The following is a 20,268-nucleotide window of genomic DNA, read 5'->3' as shown; positions in this document are numbered from 1 at the left end:
ACATGTGTGTGTGAGAGAGAGAGAGTAGTTATGTAAATGACTGCGTTTCAGGAGCGAGAGGGATGAGTCGTCTGCCAGCGTTTGTCACAGTCTGTGTGTTAGTTACAGCTCAGACTCATTCACAAAGACATGAATCAACAGAGAGAGAGAGAGAGAGAGAGAGAGAGAGAGAGGGAACGAGAGAAGAGGAAAGGAAGGAAGTGACTCACCTGCCTTGATCACACTCGGATGAATATTTCACTTCCTGTCAGGCGGCTTTAATCAAACAGAAACAACACAACAGATTTCTTTATATTCCTCGTTGGAATCTGTTTTGCAGATGTGTGAGTAACGAGTGTAAAATTCAATCAGCTAAATGAACATGAAGGTGTTTTATAGCCACATAGACTGAGGCTTGATTCAAATGAGCCTGTTAGATAATTGAAGAAAATTGAGTCCAGAACATTGTGACACCCCCCGACTATAAAACATCATTACCTTTACTGTTATTATCCTCATTATTTAAATCTGCCTCTGACATGTGTTACAATGGACCACTATATAAAACTGGTGTATGTAGCTGTAATTAATCATTAATCAAATATTATCGTTGTCGTAATAGAATCGTGTCAATTATTCCCCTCCTTCTTCGATGCCCCTATGTCAACAAGGATGAGGCGTTCAGAGAACAAAGGTTGCAGGTTTAAATCCCAGGGTCAGCTTTAAAGCGACAGTGGCGACCAACCAGAGACATTTGGAAACACCGGTGGATCTGTTTTAGTTTGCAAACTCCAGGGTTGAGTTGAGACCTTTTGAAACGATGACGTAGACGCTCATGGTCGCTCCCTGATTGAGTCTTATCTGCCCGTTACGTTTCCTTCACTGATTCGCCACAGTCTCTGTCACGTGACTTCACAGATCATGTTTTTGGTCATAACTCACAAATTCATTCACTAATTACGACACAATTTAACTCAGATGTCTATAAAGGATAAAATGAAGGGACGACAGTTTATATCCAAAAAGGTCAAAGGTCAACGTCACCGTGACATCATAATGTTCCGTCCATTATTCAACACTGTAACTCAGGAAGGAGAGACTGTGACCATATTTACCGTAACGTTGGTGGAGGAAACAACCACGAGGCGGTGATTCTACTTTTCAAAATAAAACTGCGCATTTTAAATTGGCCTTTTATTGTGGCCAACCCAGATCACACCTGTGCAATAATCATGCTGTGTAATCAGCACCTGTCAGGTGGACGATGATCTTGACTCACTAACACAGATTTAAACACACGCGAACAAAATTTAAGGGACAGACGTTTCAGATCTTTTATTTCAACTGATGAAAAATGAGAGAAAAAACTAAATTGTTGTGTTTATATTATATATTATATATATGATATGTTCAGTGTATATAAATGCACCACTGACTGATGTGCTCACCTGAATGTGCCGTGATGTCTGGAATATGAAATATGATTGTTACAAAGGACAAAGAAAAAATCTGTATTCCTGCGTCCTTCAAAATAAAACATCCTCAGTGTAGAAATGTGGACTAACCTCAGCTCGTGACCGTCCTGCAGCTTCATCATGTGAACGGCGCGGCACTTTGTCAACTTCCCACTGAAAGATAGAAATGTAAATGTGTACAAATAAATCACATCTAAACATTATCAACCAGCCTCCTCACATATTCATAACCACAGGCAGCACATGAGACACCTGAGAGCTCTTATCAAGGTCATCACACGTGACCAGAATCCACCGCCGCTGCTCGTCCTTCAGTTCTTCTTCTGAGGCTTCGGGGAAGAAGGCGAGTGAAGCAGCAGCAGCGGCAGCGGCAGCGGCAGCGGCCCTCGGCCCTCGGCCCTCGGCCCCTCAGTGAGGCTCCAGTCAGACTGGGTCCTCCCTGTCGCTCCTGCAGCAGCACCATGGATCAACCTGACGGAGACAGAGAGCTGGAGATCAGGGGAACAGGCCTGAGGAAGAGGATCAAACAGAGTGAAGCTCCGTGGACACTGCAACACACTATTTATTATCTGTGGGGCCCCGTGGGAGACACACACACACACACACACACACACACACACACACACACACACACACACACACACACACACACACAGTGATAGGGATATATCGGATGTGAAGCAGGGGCAGTGAACACATGACTGATATTAATTATGATGATTATAGTTCGACGAATGTGAAGATTGAATGATCGTATTGTATCACTTCTGGGGGTACAATAGTCTGCGTGTGTGTAGGTGTGTGTGTGTGTGTGTGTGTGTGTGTGTGTGTGCGTGTGTGTGTGTGTGTGTGTGTGTGTAATGGAGTGCTGTAGGTCAGAAGAAGGGGGAGGGCAAGGAGGGAAGAATGATGACTTTTCATCTCAGGGGACAAACGTTTGCAGTTCAACAGCCTCCATCACACACACACACACACACACACACACACACACACACACACACACACACACACACACACACACACACACACACACACACAAGCAGAATACTGGCTAAAACCAGACCAGGGACAGACTGGATGTTTTCACACCCAGTGTTGCCTTCACTGAACATGGTTTTAGTGAACAGTGAACTGAACGTGTCCGTTAACACCTGATGCCCCCCCCAACACACACACACACACACACACACACACACACACACACACACACTCACACAGATTCCTCTGACCCTGACCCCTGACTCCAGCAGAGTGATTCCCCTGGCGGCTGTTACACGGAGGTGATATCTGTCAGGTTTCTGTGATGAACTTTCACTTAATATTCTTTCTCTCCTTTCGTCCTTTCATGTGTGTGTGTGTGTGTGTGTGTGTGTGTGTGTGTGTGGGGGGGGGGGGGGTCTGTAGAGGTCCCAGGTGTTATGGCCTAAAAATCAATCATGTATTTATGCAGGAATGTTTTAAATGTTGGGACCGATCCACTGTCTTGGTTTAAAATTTAAAGTAAAACTGCGGAGAGGGAGCGAGTGTTTTTGGGTGAGTGAGTGAAGAAGTTACACCATTGGTCGCCTGAGTGTTGGACTTTTCCCATTGGCCCTGGCTCCTTCAAAATGATTTCGATGACATCATCTTCTTCATCTCAGACGGTTTTAATTGTAGATTCGCAGCAGAAATGATGAGAGTCAGAATCAGAATCATCCTTCTCCATGTGACCACTACAGTTACAAAAGTGTTTAAAGTGAAGAGTCAGGTGACCAGTGGCAGGACAGGGGCACTTCAGATTTCAGCTGGGGCCAATGCCCCTCATGATCCGCCCCTGCCCCCCAAACATTTGCCTGGTGGCCTGCCATTTTGCCAGTCCTCTAAGTTTTAGACTAAATTGAAGGAATGGCCCTTTAAAACGTATTTTAAATAATTAATCAGTGTTTGTTCACGTGCTGGAATGTAATTAAATTTCTATTAAATATTTTTTTATTTATATTTAACATTTTATTCATGACAGATTTTGTTTAGATGTTTTATTTAAAAGACAGAAAAGGATCCATGGAGGACCACAGGAGCTCCGCTGTGTGTGTGTGTGTGTGTGTGTGTGTGTGTGTGTGTGTGTGTGTGTGTGTGTGTGTGTGTGAGGGGGGGTGTAAGAGGCGGGTGTGGGGGGGCAGCTACAAAATGAGAGTGGGCTGCGCTGAGCGGCAGATGTGAGAGGAGTGGAGCCGCAGCTCGGACCAGACGCGCCGCGGTAATTGGCCGCGGACACGTTAACGGAATAACCGGATTATGAGGGTTTGAGGAGGAGAAGTCGCCACAATCCGGTGTCATACAAGGCGAGGGATTAAGTTCGGTCCTCCGGTCGCCGCTATGGGGATCGACCGGCGGCGGAGAGCGTCGCTGGCTCTCACCTTGAACTTCCTGTCCCTGTTCCTGGCCGTGTCCGCGCTCACCACCAGCTACTGGTGCGAGGGGACGCGGAAGGTGGTGAAGCCGTTCTGCACCGGGCCGGGCACCACCAGACAGTCCTTCTGCATCCGGTTCAACAGCTCCAACATCAACGACACGCGGCTGGTGCAGTACATCTGGGAGACCGGGGAGGACAAGTACGTGATGAGGAAGTTTCACACCGGGATCTGGTTCTCCTGCGAGCAGAACATCAACATGACCGGTGAGTTCCCTCGGAGCGGCACCGGCTGGGACCGGAGCGCAGCGGGGCGCGCGAGCTGTGCGTCACGTCGATCCAGTAACCCACAAAACCAGAGTCAAAGTCCTTTTTAACACCAGAAAGCTGATTTAACACAATCTGGAGTTTCATGATTAACATCCGAAATGGATTTGAAACATTTATTACATCAGAAAAAGATCAAACCTAAACACCTGCTCTTAGATAAACAGGTGTTTGTGGATCTTTAGACGCAGTAAACTGAGCTCCATAAAATGTCAGAACACAACAAGACATTTTCAGATTTCTTGTTTTGTCTCACCAGTAATCCAAATATATGAAATTTGACATGACTGAGAAAAGCAGAAAATATTCACGTTTGAGAAGCTGAAACCAGACACGATGCTAATTATTAATTATCAATTAACTTTGATTAATCAACTCATCATTGTAGCCTGATTTTAATGTCTCATAAAAACTGCCTGGTCCCCCTGATGTGGATCTGTCTCCTCACAAGCATTTGAATCTTTGGTCATCCTCACTGCTCCACCTTGTCATTGCACAAACACGGAAATGAAATCCCTCCACAGATTGGATCAAATTGTGAATTTTGAATTTTGTGAGACAAAAAAAAAAAAGACAGAAATAATATGGATGACAGATGAAGAGTCTCAGATCTCAGTGTCTCATGTTTCCGTCTCTTCCAGGTGAGAAATGCAGAAGTTTCCTTTATGTTGCACCTTCGAATGAAAGAGGTAAGAAAATATTTATGTAAAATATTGTTGCACACAAACATCATCGTCAGTGACGTGGAGAAATGCACTTATTTATGAGCATGTGGCAATGCAATGCAATCTCCCTGGTGCAGAAGAGACACACACAACACTGGGTCATTTGTGCAGAGATTAAAGCAGCGAGGCTCCGTCCATTTTATAAAAAGACCAAGTTGCAGCTGACGGAGGTGGAAGAGTCACGAGAGGCTGAAAAACAAACCTCTTACAGGTCCGTCATCTCCGGGCCCGAACAAACCCTCGGCTCTTTGGTCGTAGAGGCTGTTTTTCGGATTGCTCTCTAACTAAGCTGCTTAGTGCTGCGGTGACCACTTTGACTGGAGTCGACAGTTAAGAGCTTTTGTCACTGTGGTGAAACGCTGCCAGGAGGTTTCTCCAGTTGTATGTTCCTGCAGTTTCAGGACCGCACTTCTAGGACTTTAGGTTTTCATGCCAGCCAACCGGAGCACTTCCAATTACTACTTGTTTTTTGTCCAGGTGCGTTTAGTTTTAAAGGTTTATTCCGCCCAAATACAAGATTACACTGCATACTGTTCATATCTTTTATACAATATTAAACAATAACAAGGAAAGTGAACGACCCCTGCGAGAGAGAGAGAGAGAGAGAGAGAGAGAAATAACATGTAATAATTTAATACAAATTTCCCTGCTGCTATAATTCAATAATTTAAAGTTGCTAATATAAGATCAGGAAATATCACGCTCCTGCAGTGTCAGGACCACAGTTGTGTATTATTAATAATGATATATAATTGCATTATTATAAATATGGTAGATGATCAGAATTAATGAAGTAATTAGTTCACTAAGAGCTGTCGTACTCGTCCATCTTCTCACTGAAGTGCCGTCCTGTTGTTCACTTCCCCCCCTTCTCCTGTTGGAGCATCTTGTGTCCTTTAATCTCTGGGCTCAGTGCCATGAACGTGTCCGTCATGTTTCTAGCGCCCCCTCCCCCCCAAAACAAACTAATCGTCCTCTTCTATATCTTAAGCAACGAAGTTAACGAGCTGTGGTTAAATCATCCTCATTAGAGTGTTGGTGGCAGGATCAATAGTTGTTGATGGAGCGACACAACAGAGCTGTGGTTTAAATGATCACTTTCACTGGTGGGTAATAAGTTAAGTGGAGTCTCAATAAATCAATCACCTCCTCGCCTGCTGGTCTCTAATCAGCTGCCTGAACATCAGACTGCTGTCATTTCACTCTCACCTTATCGCTCAGTCTGAGTCACGTCAGCTGTTTCTCGTATCAATCCCTGTAATGGATTGATTTAAAAGAATATTTGGAGGATTCCTTTGAGATGTGCTTATTTGCAAGCTCAGGTGGTGATGAGTGTAAAGACTGGAAACCAGGAAACAGCTGGCAAAGGGAATAAAATCCATCTACTAGCTCATCTAAAGCTCTAATTAACACTTCATCTCATTTCCTTAATCCATTAAAAGCCCAAGTGTAAAAACAACAAGTTGTGGTTTTATGGGATAAAACTCTCTCAAAGAAAGTAGATAAGTGTAAACTGTCGCTTTGAGACTTTTTTATATCTCAGAGTCAATTTAAAACAACCTGTATCTTTTTTCATCAACAGGGTTTTTCCTGGTTGTAAATGAGGCGGGGGTGGTACCGTACTGTTTCACCTGTCCTCGCAATTCTCCTCCTCGCAAACTCTCTTTAAAATAATCTGTGATTTGAGACATTTCTGCAAAGAAAACAAAAAAACATACACGATGGGATGTAACGGTAATTTATGGAAACTTTTCATAAAGCTGGGTGTGCTTGGCGGGAGGCGGAGGAGGCACGAAATTTGTCGGAGGCAATTCTCTATGCAGGAAAAACCCTGATCAGCCTCCAACAATGAAGAACCTGAAGCTGCAGTTCCTCTAACGACCACTAGAGTCTGGCTCCAACAGTGAGTCAGTCCCCATAGACTCCCATGTTAAAATGTCCAACTTTACAGCAGAAATAAACATGTTTACAGCCTGGTACAAAAACTGTTTTGGTCTCTAGAGCTAATTTCCTCCTTCATGACACCTGTTTATATAACTCACCTGTTTACATTTTATTAAGGAGTAAAGTTATGGAGGATTGAGGGCGTGGCCTCTTTGAGTGACAGGTGGGTGAGCTCATGCTTGCCAGAAACAGTTTAAGCAACGAAGTCTCGGCTCCACACACGCCCCTCCTCTTTGACCATTTTTGGATTAACTGGGAGTTAGGGGGCGGAGTCAGAAACTGCCAAGATGGCAACGGTGGAGCCGCTCACTCTGAGCTTCAGAAACCGCTCTTCTACACACAATGTTGTGTTAAAAACTACAGTTCCAAGTTCTTCAAAGAAAGAACCTGAGGCATTTTTTTAATCCAGTGAGCCACAGACAGGCTCCAGAAGTCAGACACTGACACATGATTTTGGTTCTTTTCATGGGATTTGTGGCCGAAAAGGAAAGTAAAGAAAAAAAACATCTTTATCCTTTAATCCTGCCGACAAACCTCTGATGGGCTTCGTTCTTCTTGCGACTGTGGAAACAAAGACGTGGGCAGATGATGAAGATGTCTGGAACCGGGCCACTCCATGTTGGTGTTTCCTGAAGAGATCTTCAGACGCCGGGCTTTAACACTGTCGTACAGAGAGTTTCCGCTGCTCCGCCGCACGCTGACATCACATGATTAAAATATTACATATCAAAGCAAAATGAGGGGAAACTCTATAAATGCACTTAACTGCAGCCGGTTTAAAGCCTTAAAGTTCTAATAACATTCAGCCTGATGCTCTCCTCCCTCTCACTCTCAATTTAATTGAACATTTAAACTAAATTCAATTTGAAGCAGATAAAAAAGGTTTTTTTTTCAGCTGAAGGATGTAACTCCATTCATAATTCATACAGGGATATTTTAGGCATATTACTCCAGTCCACATTGTGATTAATTAACCACATAATAACTACCTGCCCTTGGGTGATATAAGTAATTACACCACAGCTTACATTTAGAGGATTTTAAATCCATTGATATTTCGTTGCACCACGTACGTTCTGCCACGAGCTCCGGCTGCTGTGCGGCTCGCGGAGGCTCGTATATCCTTCCTCTGACTGTGAAGGTTAATCATATGGGTGACGGGGTCACTGCTCCACCTTTCCAGGCTCATCCTCTTCCCCTCCTCCTCCTCCTCCTCCTCGCCTCGTCCCTGTCCTCTCCCTTCGCCCTTGCTTACCTATATTTTTTCTCAACCCCCATCGCTCCTCTCTCTCGCTCCCTCTCTCCACACCCCCACCATCATTCACTGAACCGTGCTCATCCCCACACCCACAACATAAATATGTCTTCATGTCATTTTTTCCCTCCTCTTTACTCTTCACCTCTCTCCTCAGGAGTGCTGTGGCTGTGCATCGTTGCAGAGTGCCTGTACATCCTCCTGCTGGCCACCGGGGGCATCCTCATGTCCGTAGAGGTGTGTCACTTCGGCAACGTCATCGACGGCCTCAAGCTCAACGCCTTCGCGGCGATATTCACCGTGCTCTCAGGTCAGTGGCGTCGTGACATAACATGGAGTACGGTTACATGAAATAAGTCTGTTGAACTGGAATTTGTTTTAGGAAGAAGAAGAAAAAGGTTTTGGTTTTGTGGAAATAGTGTCTGAAGCTCCATATATTACATTTTTTCCTGTTGTATTTGAAGTGTTGACCCATAAGAAGATATATTTGTGGTTTTAAGAACCATCTCAGTGTAGTTTTACATCTCCTCTCTCAGGCTTCTCTCTGCAGCTCTAGTAACAACAGGTCGGTGATCCAATCAGAAGAGAGGAGGCTCTGAGCCTCTCTTCTGATTGGCTGACTGTTTTCTGAGTGATCCAATAAAAATAAAGCAGATTTCAGGTAAAAACACTCAGAGAAACCAAATCCTGTAAAGGTTTGGATGGTGGGTCCAGGTGGGCGGGGCTTGGTGACTGCTTTGTTGTGACATCACTCCAGACGGCTGGTTTTAAGGCTCAGTTTCTGAATACAGGCTGTGTGCAGACATACAGACATGTCAACTGGTATCTTTGTGCCGACTGACCCCGAGGAGAGTACAGGTTCGTGACATTAACGTTACTGACGAGGATACTAACTGTGACTAAGCTTGAAAACAAACATGGACGCTGAATACAAGGACATCTGTGTTGTTATTCTTCTTGCATGGATTTCACCATTTTGATTTGATTCGTAGTGCGTTTGCGCAGGATAGAAACAGATATAACTGAGGCCTCAGGATGAACTTCTCTCCCTCCCCTCATAGCTTTTTATAGACTGGTGAAGCAAAAGCATAAAACCATGATAAACCACGATCACTGGGTTCTTCCTCTGCTTCAGTTCTTTAAAAAGCTTCAACTCTTGGATGGTGCAGACAGTAAAACTGCACAGTCTTCAAGCAGCATGTTGTGACGTCACATCGGCCACAGTCCTGTAGAGGGCTGCGTAGAGCTGTGTAAGCACCACCTGCAGACATCGTACTGTAACACACACCTTTAAAGGTGCAGCGCTGTCAAAGCTGGGTGTTACACCGCTCACTGCTGATGAAACTGTCTCCAACACAGTGACTGAATAAATGAGGGCGTGATTTCAGATCATAACAGTGTCTCCCAGGAGATTAACTGTCTGTGTGGCTTTTGGAATTAAAGTGATATATTGAACTAATTAGTCCCACCCACACAGGTATTACACTAGTCAAATCACCTGGAACCAAAAGTTCATGTCAAAAAACAAACACTGAGGATACAAAAATGAATTTTATTATCAGTTCAGCTTTAAAGCAGTTGAGATCTTAGTTCTGCTTTCACACTGGCAACTGGTCAATCCCATGTTCAGGCCAGTTTCAGCCTCTCAGCCCCTGAGAAGATTTCTGGCCAGTTTTCAGTCTGTGAAGGATTTAACAATGACCTTCTCTCTAATCCGCTGTGTGAAAATGATCTCGACCACCACGCTCCGGGCAGCGAATCAGCAGCAACAGATCCTCTGCTCAGCAGCAACGACTCGCAGCCTTTCACTGACTGGTCAGGGTCAGAGCGAGGAAATGTCTCAGAGAGCTGCAGGGCTAAGAAAGGTACCCCCCCACGTACACACACACACACACACACACACACACACACACACACACCAACCCCCCACCCCTGTACAACCTGGGTCCACGCTCTGAACACATTCTTTGATGTTTGAGGTTTGTAACATATGCACTGTGTATATTTTATTAGAAACACTCAGGTAGCACCAGACTCTAGACTGTAGAATAACCTGGAGCTCTTGGAAAGACTGGTGAGTAAACAGCTGTTAATGCTAACGTTAGCTATGTAGCAATAGCAAAACTTACAAATAGCTCATTTAAAATTTACACACATTCATTATGCTATTGCTACATATCTAACGTTAGCATTAGCAGCTGTTTACTTACCAATCTAGAAGAAATGTGAGTTTAGCATCAAACTTCATTCCTTTATTCACCAACAGCTGTGTCCAGAGGTGGAAACAAACAGCATTGTTAACTCCTGTCTCTATCACGTCTTTTCTTCTACTGAAGTTAGCATGCTAAGTAGCTAGCTGAGCTAGTGATATCACTCCTCTCATCTCAAAACAAGAATAAAAGTTTCTCCTCTTGCTGGTTTACAATGTCGGTAAATCTCACTTAATTTTACTGTTGTTGTCATGGTTTCTGTAAAATGAACAGCTGAATCTGAGCTAACAATGTGGAGGATATGTCAATAAGGCCTAGCTGTAGCACTGACGGTTCAGCACTGCTGTAAAGGAACGCTCCTGATCAGCAAACAAAGTTTAGATCATCTTGTGAGCTACACTTCGTTCTGGAGAAACTCTTTTCAGAAACATGGTATATTTAGACCCGAGTGAGCCTGAGGCTGCATATTGATCAGTCTGGAGTCAGAGATTTTCCTGTTCTGACGAACGCTTTGATTTTAGACTAAGTACTGAGTCAGTAAGTCCCATTTGATCTGGTCGGCAAGTGAAGCAGTGAACAGGCTGTACCCTTAACCCTTCAGGCTTTGTATCACTTGTTCCGTTTCTCATTAGTGTCATGTGACATTTTTCTGTCCCTGTAGTAATTATATTATTATATATTTATATATACATTTATATTTCTTGTTCTTTAACATCAGGAAATTCCATGGTAACACTTTGCATTGAGGTACATAAACTCCAAGAAACAAACAAGTGAATCCCACAAACACCATCTTGCTTGCACTAAATGTGTATTCATCCACAGCAGAAAATAGTCCCCAACAAATACACTAGAAGTCCTGTTTCAGTAATGTCTGGTAAAACCTACAGAGCTCAGCTGTTTTTATGAAAGTGTTACTCAACTTTCTTTAAAAATGATAGAAATGATATATTTGTGAATACTTTTTAATTTTAATGTCTCGGGTCGAGGCTGCGAGCCACAGACAGACTTGTTTGGTCTTTCATGGGATTTATCCTTGAAGTACAAAGTGCAGCATCATGTGTCACTCCCGGGGAATGAATTGTTACTAACATCAGAGGGAAATATCTCTTTAGCTACTAAAAGCTTTACTGTGTACGCCAGCAGCAGCTAATTAGTGTGCAAGTGTTGGTAGTATATAATGGGGTTTATCAGAGCTGAAAACAGTTGCCTGCTGCTGGAAATCAGGTTGGTGTTAGTGAATCAGAATTAAACGTTTTGGGCCATAAATACAAAACAATGAGCTGAAAGACGCTAAAACGCTCCATAGATTTGAAGCTAATTTCAGAGTCATGAGATATTTCTCCAGATATTTTGGATTTATTATGACCAGTGACCATTTTCATCAAGTGTTTTATACGTCACAGACCTAAAGAGACGATCCTGTCAACTTTTAGGGACAGGGGGCGGGGCTAAATACAGTACAGAGAGAGAGAGAGTTAGCATTAGCACAACCACTAAGCCATCAGCCACTGCCAGTTACAAGCTAACAAACAAATAAAAGATGCTAACGACTCTCACCGTTCTGGAAGATGCTAACTATGCTAACAGTTGAAAAGATGCTAACTACACTAACCGTTCTGACCCGTGTGCTAGTCTCTGGTTCTGGTCTCAGACTCCTCCTCTGAGTCTGGGTCTGACTGAGGCTCAAACATGTGGCTGAGTCTCTCTCATGTTTCCTCCTCTAACCATCTTGATGCTCTCTGCTCTCTCACCTGTCCACCTGGAGCCAGCAGGTGGTGGGCGGGGCTCAAGGCCTGATCCAGATTTCTCAACCAGGAAGTGAGAGTAGATGAGCTTCAGACTCGGTTTAATGTGTGAAAACATGTTAAACTAAATATGAATCACAGCAGAAGATTTTTACAGAGTTTAAAACATGACTGGAGGAACTTTAAATGTTTTCAAGAAGGCTAACTGAGCTCTTCCTTCTGTACTGAAGCCCAAATATTTTTGGCGCCCAACCAGGAACAGACAACAAGGTGAATTGTTTCCTGTCTTGCCTCCTCTGCCCTTGCAAACAAAGTCTGGAAATATTACAAAGGCCTAGACAAAAAAAAACGCTCCAGCTCCAACATGGACATGAAAAATTGGATTCAGGTTCATTTTTCATCTGTCAGGGTCGGTCCACAGGTTCACCAGCTGACACAATCTCCAGTATCAGTGTATCACAGCAGAGAGGAAGTGTTGACCATCCTTCAGTCATATTTTTATTTTCGGCTGACAGGATCTGAACCCAGCGTGCCGCAGCCTCTCACACTCAGGCTTCACCGCCGCTGCGTTTAGTCCAACAGTAACCGAACCTCTCAGCCCCCCAGTCTGCATCACTAATACTTCATTTATATGTGACTCACTGTCTGCAGAAGTCAGATGTTTGCATACATTTCTTGTGGTGTCTGTCGCATTGTGTTGGTTTTCTTAAGAGCTTCCCAGGTTTATCTCAGGGTTTACTGAGCTTGTAAAATGTATGACTGGTTTAAATGAAGGAAGGCAGTTAGAAGTTGTTTGTGTTTTTAATGGGGAGAACAGATAGAGAGTGGTTATGGTAATGAAGTCCACGGGAACAATAGAAAGGAGCAGACGAGCCTTTATTACAGCTGTCAGTCATCTGGGAAAGAGGATGAGAGAGAGTGAAGACGTAGAGGAGAGAGAGAGAGTGTGGAGGAGAGACAGACTTTGTGGTTGTTGAGGACAAACTTTAGTTTAGTAGGTGATTAATTTTACTTGAAGTGATTGTGCTGCAGAAACACTGAGTCCTGTTTTTACAGCCAAACAAACCACGTGACGTCTGGACTGACAGTTAGAGCGAGGAGCGAGAGCGATGATGACTTCAGACTTTCTGTGCTGGATTCGCATGTTGTGCATCTCGGTGATAATGACGATGAACTTGTGTTTTGTGCCAAATGGGAGTGGAATAGAGCCGAAGCTCCCAGCTGGCAAAATATTACGTCCCTCAAGCCAAACAAGAAAGTCTCATACATGACTGCAGTGTATAAACGGTATGACATGTATAGTGTACAGTATATGTTCATGTATGTCTCTTACCACTATACAGAAGTCACAGATCGATATGAGAAGCCGCCAACGCCAAAACTGAATACTTCACATTCACATACATATATACTATCATGCATGTGCATATATACTGTATATGTTCATATATTCTCACACTCATATACCCTCATACTCATATTATGCATGTGTTTATGAATATATATATATATGTATGTACATGCATAACTGTATGTGTGTAAATGCATGGATACATGTATGTATATGTATAATAGTATGCACATATGTAAGTATTGAGTTTTGGCATTGGCGGTTTCTCACAGATACATAGATAGTTACAGTACACATGTATATACAGTATATAGAGATGTACATACACAAATTGTAGTGAAGGTTTTTGCTCAGTTCGAGGAAATACAGCGTTACTCAGAATTATCAGGCTGAAGCGTTTTAATTATCCGCCCGGGCTGTAAGTTCAGACTCAGCACAATAAAACTAACAACCGCTCCTCTGGTGATCAGTCCCGAGTGTCTGACGAGCACAAACCGACTTTAGGAGGAAATTAGACAAAGCAACAACAAAGAGAAGATACATTAAGTGACTGAAAGTACGTTAAACGACTTTATAACTACACAGCTACTAACAAAGACCGACACAACAACCAACACTAGCTACACAAACAGTGACGCTACAGAAAGAATAGATGAACTGACAGGTGAGATACGCGCCAGGTGAATGAGTCGTGCTCACACACACTCTGAGCACGATGTCCAGATGTCACATGTTTAATGGTAAATGGTTCTGCACTTGTAAAGACTCACACACTGATGATACGTCAGGTGCAATTCACGGTTCAGTATCTTGCCCAAGGACGCTCCGAAATACAGACCGGAGGATCCGGGAATCGAACCACCGACCTTCTGATTAGTGGACGACCCGCTCTACCTGCTGAACCTTTTAAAACAAGTTCCTAAGTAACTGCATTTTGTTATTAAATCTTACAATGAATAGAAAGAATGAGAATACTCTCATGGCCCCGCCCTGATGGGAGTCTTTATGTTCGGACATTTGTTTCCTGTTTTATTTTGAAGTAGCTTTCCTTGTGTGTCTGCCCCGCCCTAATGTGTTCCACCTGTGTCTCGTTACCTGCTGCCCTTGTATGTATTTAGTCTTTAGTGCTTCCTGGTGTCTTTGTCGGTTCTTCCCTGGTTCCTCCTCGTGTTTCCCTCATGGATTCTCCTGCGTTCAGACTTTTGTTCATGGACGTTGTTCGTCTCACGTCCCCAGTTTGGATTTCTGTTTTTACCAGTTCAGTGAGTCTTTTTTGTTGTTGTTGGCGTTATTTAATAAATATGTTTATTGCAAGAACTCTGCTGTGGTTGCTGCATTTTGCATTTGGGTCCAGTTAACCTAAAACTTTACGACTACACACATTCAAACAATAAGAACAGTAATAAATTCATGACGCCACAGAGACTTAGCTCGACCTGGACCAGGACCTGGACCAGGACCCGACCCTGAGACCAGCTGTAAACTGAAGCACCTTTTTTCATCTTCCAACCTTTTGTTGGGATCCTGAAAATGGGATGAATGGCCTCTTGTTGATGCTGTTGATAATGAATGAATGAAAACTTTCATTTTCATTTTTCTTAAGAGGGAGAAAAGAAAACTGAACCAGATAAAGAGGAAGTATTTTGTGATTTGTATTATTCAATATATTATAAGTCCATTAAAAACTTGCTTCTATTCATTTATTAATTCACTCTTTCATCCATGGTTAACCTTGCTGCCCCCTAGTGACCGTGGAGAGAATAGCAGTGTATACAGACGACACTAAACCAGTGTCTGAGCTGTGTGTGTGTGTGTGTGTGTGTGTGTGTCCTTGTCAGATGCTCTGATACTAAAATAAACAATACCTGCGTGACATTTATTGACTTCATGTAGGATGAAGTGACCTTGTGTGATTTCATGACGTGAGCTGAGACTCAGATGTCAGAGTTCGTCGCTCTCGTCCCGACACGACGCTGACACCGGGATGTCTTCAGGAATAAACACGAACAGTGACGGGGGATGAGACGGGAGTTTGAGGTGTTTGTGGCTCAGGGATTTGAGGCTTATGTGGTAATCGGATTGGTGGGCTACACATGCTGGTTTTTATTCCTGCTCTATTTAATGGGTGGTGAGAATACCAGTGTGATGAGAGCCAGAGCTTCAGACGACATTAAAGGACGAGAGCTGGAAGACGAGAGAAAAGGATGAGGAGCTGATTAAAAGATAAAAAAATGTACAAACAGAACTGTCGTTCTCTTAAATGAACTCATGTGGCAGGTTTGTCCACCTGCAGAAACCGTCTGTACGTGGCCACCACAGGTAGCGTCACGTCAGCCGCCCCCTGTGGAGGTCTGGACCTGTGGAGGTCTGGACCTGTGGAGGTCTGGACCCGACTGGATCTTTGGTTCCTAGTGTAGCTGCAAATATCTGATGGATACTGGTTCTGGTTTAACTCCAGGAACCTCAGTTCACCTGAGACAGATTGGTTCAGTCCTCATCCTGACAGTTTCTTCTCTTATGAAAGTTAAAAATAACTGTTGAGTATAAGAACAATAAATAATAATCAGCTCTGAAGAGAGAACTTGGCATGTGAGGCGACAGCAGCTCAGGGGGACAGGACGCAGTGAACAGTTGTCTCCGACTCTTTTTGTTTGTCTCACAAACAAAAACACTCGGATGTGATTACCATGTTTATCTCTCGGTGTCCTCCATTTCATCAGCTGACTATTCATGAGGAAATAAATAATTATTTCTACATTGTTGTGTCCTGACTGACACGTCCTGCAGGATTTACTCATCCTAATCGTATAAGAACCAAGGAAACACAAAACTCCTGTAGTTCTGCAGATTCACTGTCAGGCCTCAGAATCAGCTGCAAATTAAACACGACTCATTGTAACAAACAAACTTTGTGATGTCACAACAAAGCAGTCACCAAGCCCCGCCCACCTGGACCCACCATCCAAACCTTGCAGGATTTGGTTTCTCTGAGTGTTTTAACCTGAAATCTGCTTTATTTTTATTGGATCACTCAGAAAACAGTCAGCCAATCAGAAGAGAGGCTCAGAGCCTCCTCTCTTCTGATTGGCTCACCGACCTGTTGTTACTAGAGCTCCAGAGAGAAGCCAGATGTGAGGAGAGAGGAGATGTGAAACTACACTGAGATGGTTTTTATAACTTCTGATGGATCAACACTTCAAATAAAACACAGAAGAAGAAGAAAATATGGAGCTTTAAATGAAATTGAACAAGTTTAGATGCAAACTATCTCTTTGGTTGAACTGCTAACAAATACGCAAATGTAGTAAATGTATATATATATTGAATTTCCATATATGAAATATATATACGGCAACATCACTCTTAATATAGGGACATAGATGTTATATATTACATTTCTGTACGGGGAAAGTCACCTGACACTTGACAAAGAGAAAACTAATGATATAATCTTTAACACTATGTTGTTTTAAAAGTTAAAAATAAAGAAGCATTAAATGGAAATACTCTAACTTGGGTCTCATATATGAGAGGACACGTGATATATGACAGATCTGTTATGAGGTCGTACAGGACGGTCACAGAGAGCAGGTCTACACTGTGTTTCACACTGTGCAACACTGCCACCAAGTGGTGACTGAAGGGACGTGCAGTGATCAGTCTCCGAGGAGGATGATGAGTTTGTCTTCCTCCGCTGTGATGACGCCGTGTTCCCTCTGTGTGCATCAGGGCTGCTGGGGATGGTGGCCCACATGATGTTCACCACTGCCTTCCAGCTGACTGTGAGTCTGGGCCCGGAGGACTGGAAACCTCAGACCTGGGACTACAGCTGGTCTTACATGTGAGTGTGAGAGAAACGCACAGGAAGACGCTGTGGTACCTGTGAGCTGAAATTACTTTAATTACCTTAATTAATTCATTATTTTATTTTTGTTTATCAACTTATAATATAATGATCACGTCAGCTCTAATTGAACTGAGTAGTTTGTTACACATGAAAATAACATATAACATAACATATGTCCTGATAATGGACAGAAATCTATTGTAACCCAAATTCAGCCCAACATGCATTTTAATGAATAATGCACCAATTTGAAGAAAGAGGTTGAACCTGTTTGTGTCTCTTCACTTTAGTCTGGCGTGGAGCTCCTTCACAGCCTGCATGGCGTCCTCCGTCACCACCATCAACCGCTACACCAAAACCATCCTGGAGTTCAAGCACAAACGCAGAAACATCGAGAAGAACCTGAAGATCAAGCAGAAGCTGCTGGAGCTGGACTCTCCGGAGCAGGTCTGGGACATGTACATCAGCTCGGTGCCGAGCACCGCCGAGGAGCTGCTGGACCTGTCGTCCAACGGCCGCAAGCTCTCCAACACCTCCATCTTCCTGGACCTCAACGACCTGCCCGACCCGCAGGGGGAGGAGTACTGCTAGAGGAGCGGCAGTGTGTCGTGAATGTTCGGTCTGATAATGATGGTTAATTACTTTAAACAAAAGGAGACCACAGCTGAGAGAGAGAGATTTTTAAAGCGGCATTAATCAGGTTTTTAGTCGTTTGGTGACAGAACTCCACATTTGACATTTTACCGTCTTATCAAAAGTTGACATAGCTAACGTGTTAGCTTTTTAAAACAGCTGCTTATTTAAAGAGTTGAGCCTGTCTTTACAGATTCAGGTTGTATGTTCAATTTATTTTACAGTTTCATCCTAAAGCTGCATTAAATAGATTCTTGCATCATTCGAAGACACTGGAAAACACATGTGACGTATGAAGTTGAAGCTAATGAAGCTAATGTGTTAGCTATTTAAAACAACTGCCCATTTAAACATTCATCAGACTTTGAGCAACATTAGCTTTCATGTTACTGGTAACCTGACAGATTTAAGTCCAACAATTATTCTCTCTTTTGGTGCACGCTAACCTGTGAGGAAAATGTTTGGCTGTTTAGCCCCAAAGAGTGTAAAAAGATATAATTATTCATATTATTTATTTATTTTCCTATTTCAAATCAAACCATTCACACATTATTAAAGTTCATGTTCATTTCATACATTTCAATTTCACCATGTTGAAATTACAACACTTTTTTTACACACAGGCCCTGAGGGGAACCTCAGTGTTTGGGACGTTTGGCTCCACAGGTGTTTGTGATCACTCAGGTGCGTTCCATCGCTTCGTCAGTGCAGGTGTAAGATACCTGGGCTTGTTTCTTTGCAGTCTGTAGTTGCTGTTGTTCAACATGAGGATACGAGCTGTGCCAGTGTCTATGAGTCACAGACAGTCATTGCATTCTGCTTTAATATACCCATCACCGCTGTGTCCCAAACATTAAGGTGCCCTGAGATGAGACAGTGTTGGAATTTCAACATGGTGAAACCAAAAGTTATACAAACATATTTAAATCAAAGTCTGGAATGTGAACTGAAATCATGTCTGAACGGTTTGACACTGTTTGTAATTTAACTGGCTCCATAAACTCTTCTGTTCCTGCCGTCCAAATAAATCTCCCATGAACTCCCTCATTCAGGTCAACCTTCTCCAACTCGGGCCCCACTTGAAAATCTGACGTCGGCGGCCCACGTCCGACCTCGTAAACAATACGTAGTATGATAACGATCAAATATTCAATTTGAAATGAAAGCAGGGGAAACATGTCGGAAGCTCAGTTTTTCTTTCTTTGTCCGTTCACTTTCTGTCTCTTTCCATTTAACTGTTGCTCACATCGGTCCTTCTCATTCTCCAGTTTTTGCCCTGGATGTGATCGTTCAGCGCAATCACACTGAGATAGAAACAAGTAGATGATGTGGTCCGGCAGGACAACATAAGCTTCTTTATCACAGTGATGGGGGGGGTTCTGTCAACATTTTTTATCTTTTTTAAATATTGTTTCATTTTAAAGTTGTATTTTTATTTTTTTTATTCCTTTTTTCACCAAAATTCTTGTGTTCTGCAAATGATTTCTCGGCCCACTTGCAATACCTGCGCGGCCCACCAGTGGGCCACAGCCCGCAGGTTGGGACCCACTGCTGTAAACTATACTAATGTCTCAGAACTGATGTGTTGCCACATGTGGCTCTGCAGCTGCGGTCACTCTTTACACCTCTGAGAGATGCAGCTGTGGCGAGCTGGGTGAAGCTCTGTGGAGAGGATGGTGTTACTGTAAGTGTTCGGACTGCACACACACACACACACACACACACACACACACACACACACACACACACACGGTCACACGGGTGGAGGACGCCTGCGGGGCCGCGCTGAGTGCCTTCACCTCCAAGCAGCATGCTCCAGGTGAAACAAGCATGTTCTTCACATTCACCGAGCTGTTCCTCGGACTGATCACCTGATCTGTGCAAACTGCCAAACACCTGAGCGCGAGGAGCAGCTCTCTGTGTCGATCTCTCCCTGATGGCCAGGACTTTGATGTTCAGTGGACTGTGTTGATGGAGCTGGAATGAAGTCGTTGTTATATAAAGTACTTTTATGTGCATTTCAAAAACAATGTGTATAATATTTGTGTATTTATTTATTTGGTCAGTTTAAATTCCCTGGCTCGGATTGTTGTCTTTGTGTGTGTGTCAGAGTTTTTGTGTGATGTCATCAATTGAAACGTAATATATGATTAATATGAATAAAACTTTCTATGAGAAGATTTGATTTAAAGGTAAATGAGAATCATATTAAAGAAACATGTTTTTACTCTTTCTGCTCCACTTTATTTTCCACAGGATGGCGCCGTTTACTCACTGTTACTGTTACACACACACACACACACACACACACACATATATATATATATTTGATTTGATTTATCATTTAAAATTTTTCTGGAACATTTTCAGTGATCCAACTCATAC

General features: G+C 43.2%; 1 protein-coding gene across 1 annotated transcript; it reads left to right on the top strand.

The window, feature by feature from the left end:
- The first annotated feature begins 3,648 nt into the window (after positions 1–3,648).
- gsg1l2b (gsg1-like 2b) lies at positions 3,649–20,115 on the top strand. The gene is made up of 5 exons (XM_056365465.1): positions 3,649–4,110; positions 4,812–4,859; positions 8,252–8,404; positions 17,133–17,244; positions 17,541–20,115. Exons 1-5 carry the CDS (start codon positions 3,810–3,812, stop codon positions 17,839–17,841), a joined length of 915 nt encoding a protein of 304 aa, XP_056221440.1. The 5' UTR covers positions 3,649–3,809; the 3' UTR covers positions 17,842–20,115.
- The last annotated feature ends 153 nt before the right edge of the window (positions 20,116–20,268 follow it).

Source organism: Seriola aureovittata, chromosome 21, assembly GCF_021018895.1.
Source record: "Seriola aureovittata isolate HTS-2021-v1 ecotype China chromosome 21, ASM2101889v1, whole genome shotgun sequence".
NCBI lineage: Eukaryota > Metazoa > Chordata > Actinopteri > Carangiformes > Carangidae > Seriola > Seriola aureovittata.
This window is presented reverse-complemented; position numbering and strand designations above follow the sequence as displayed.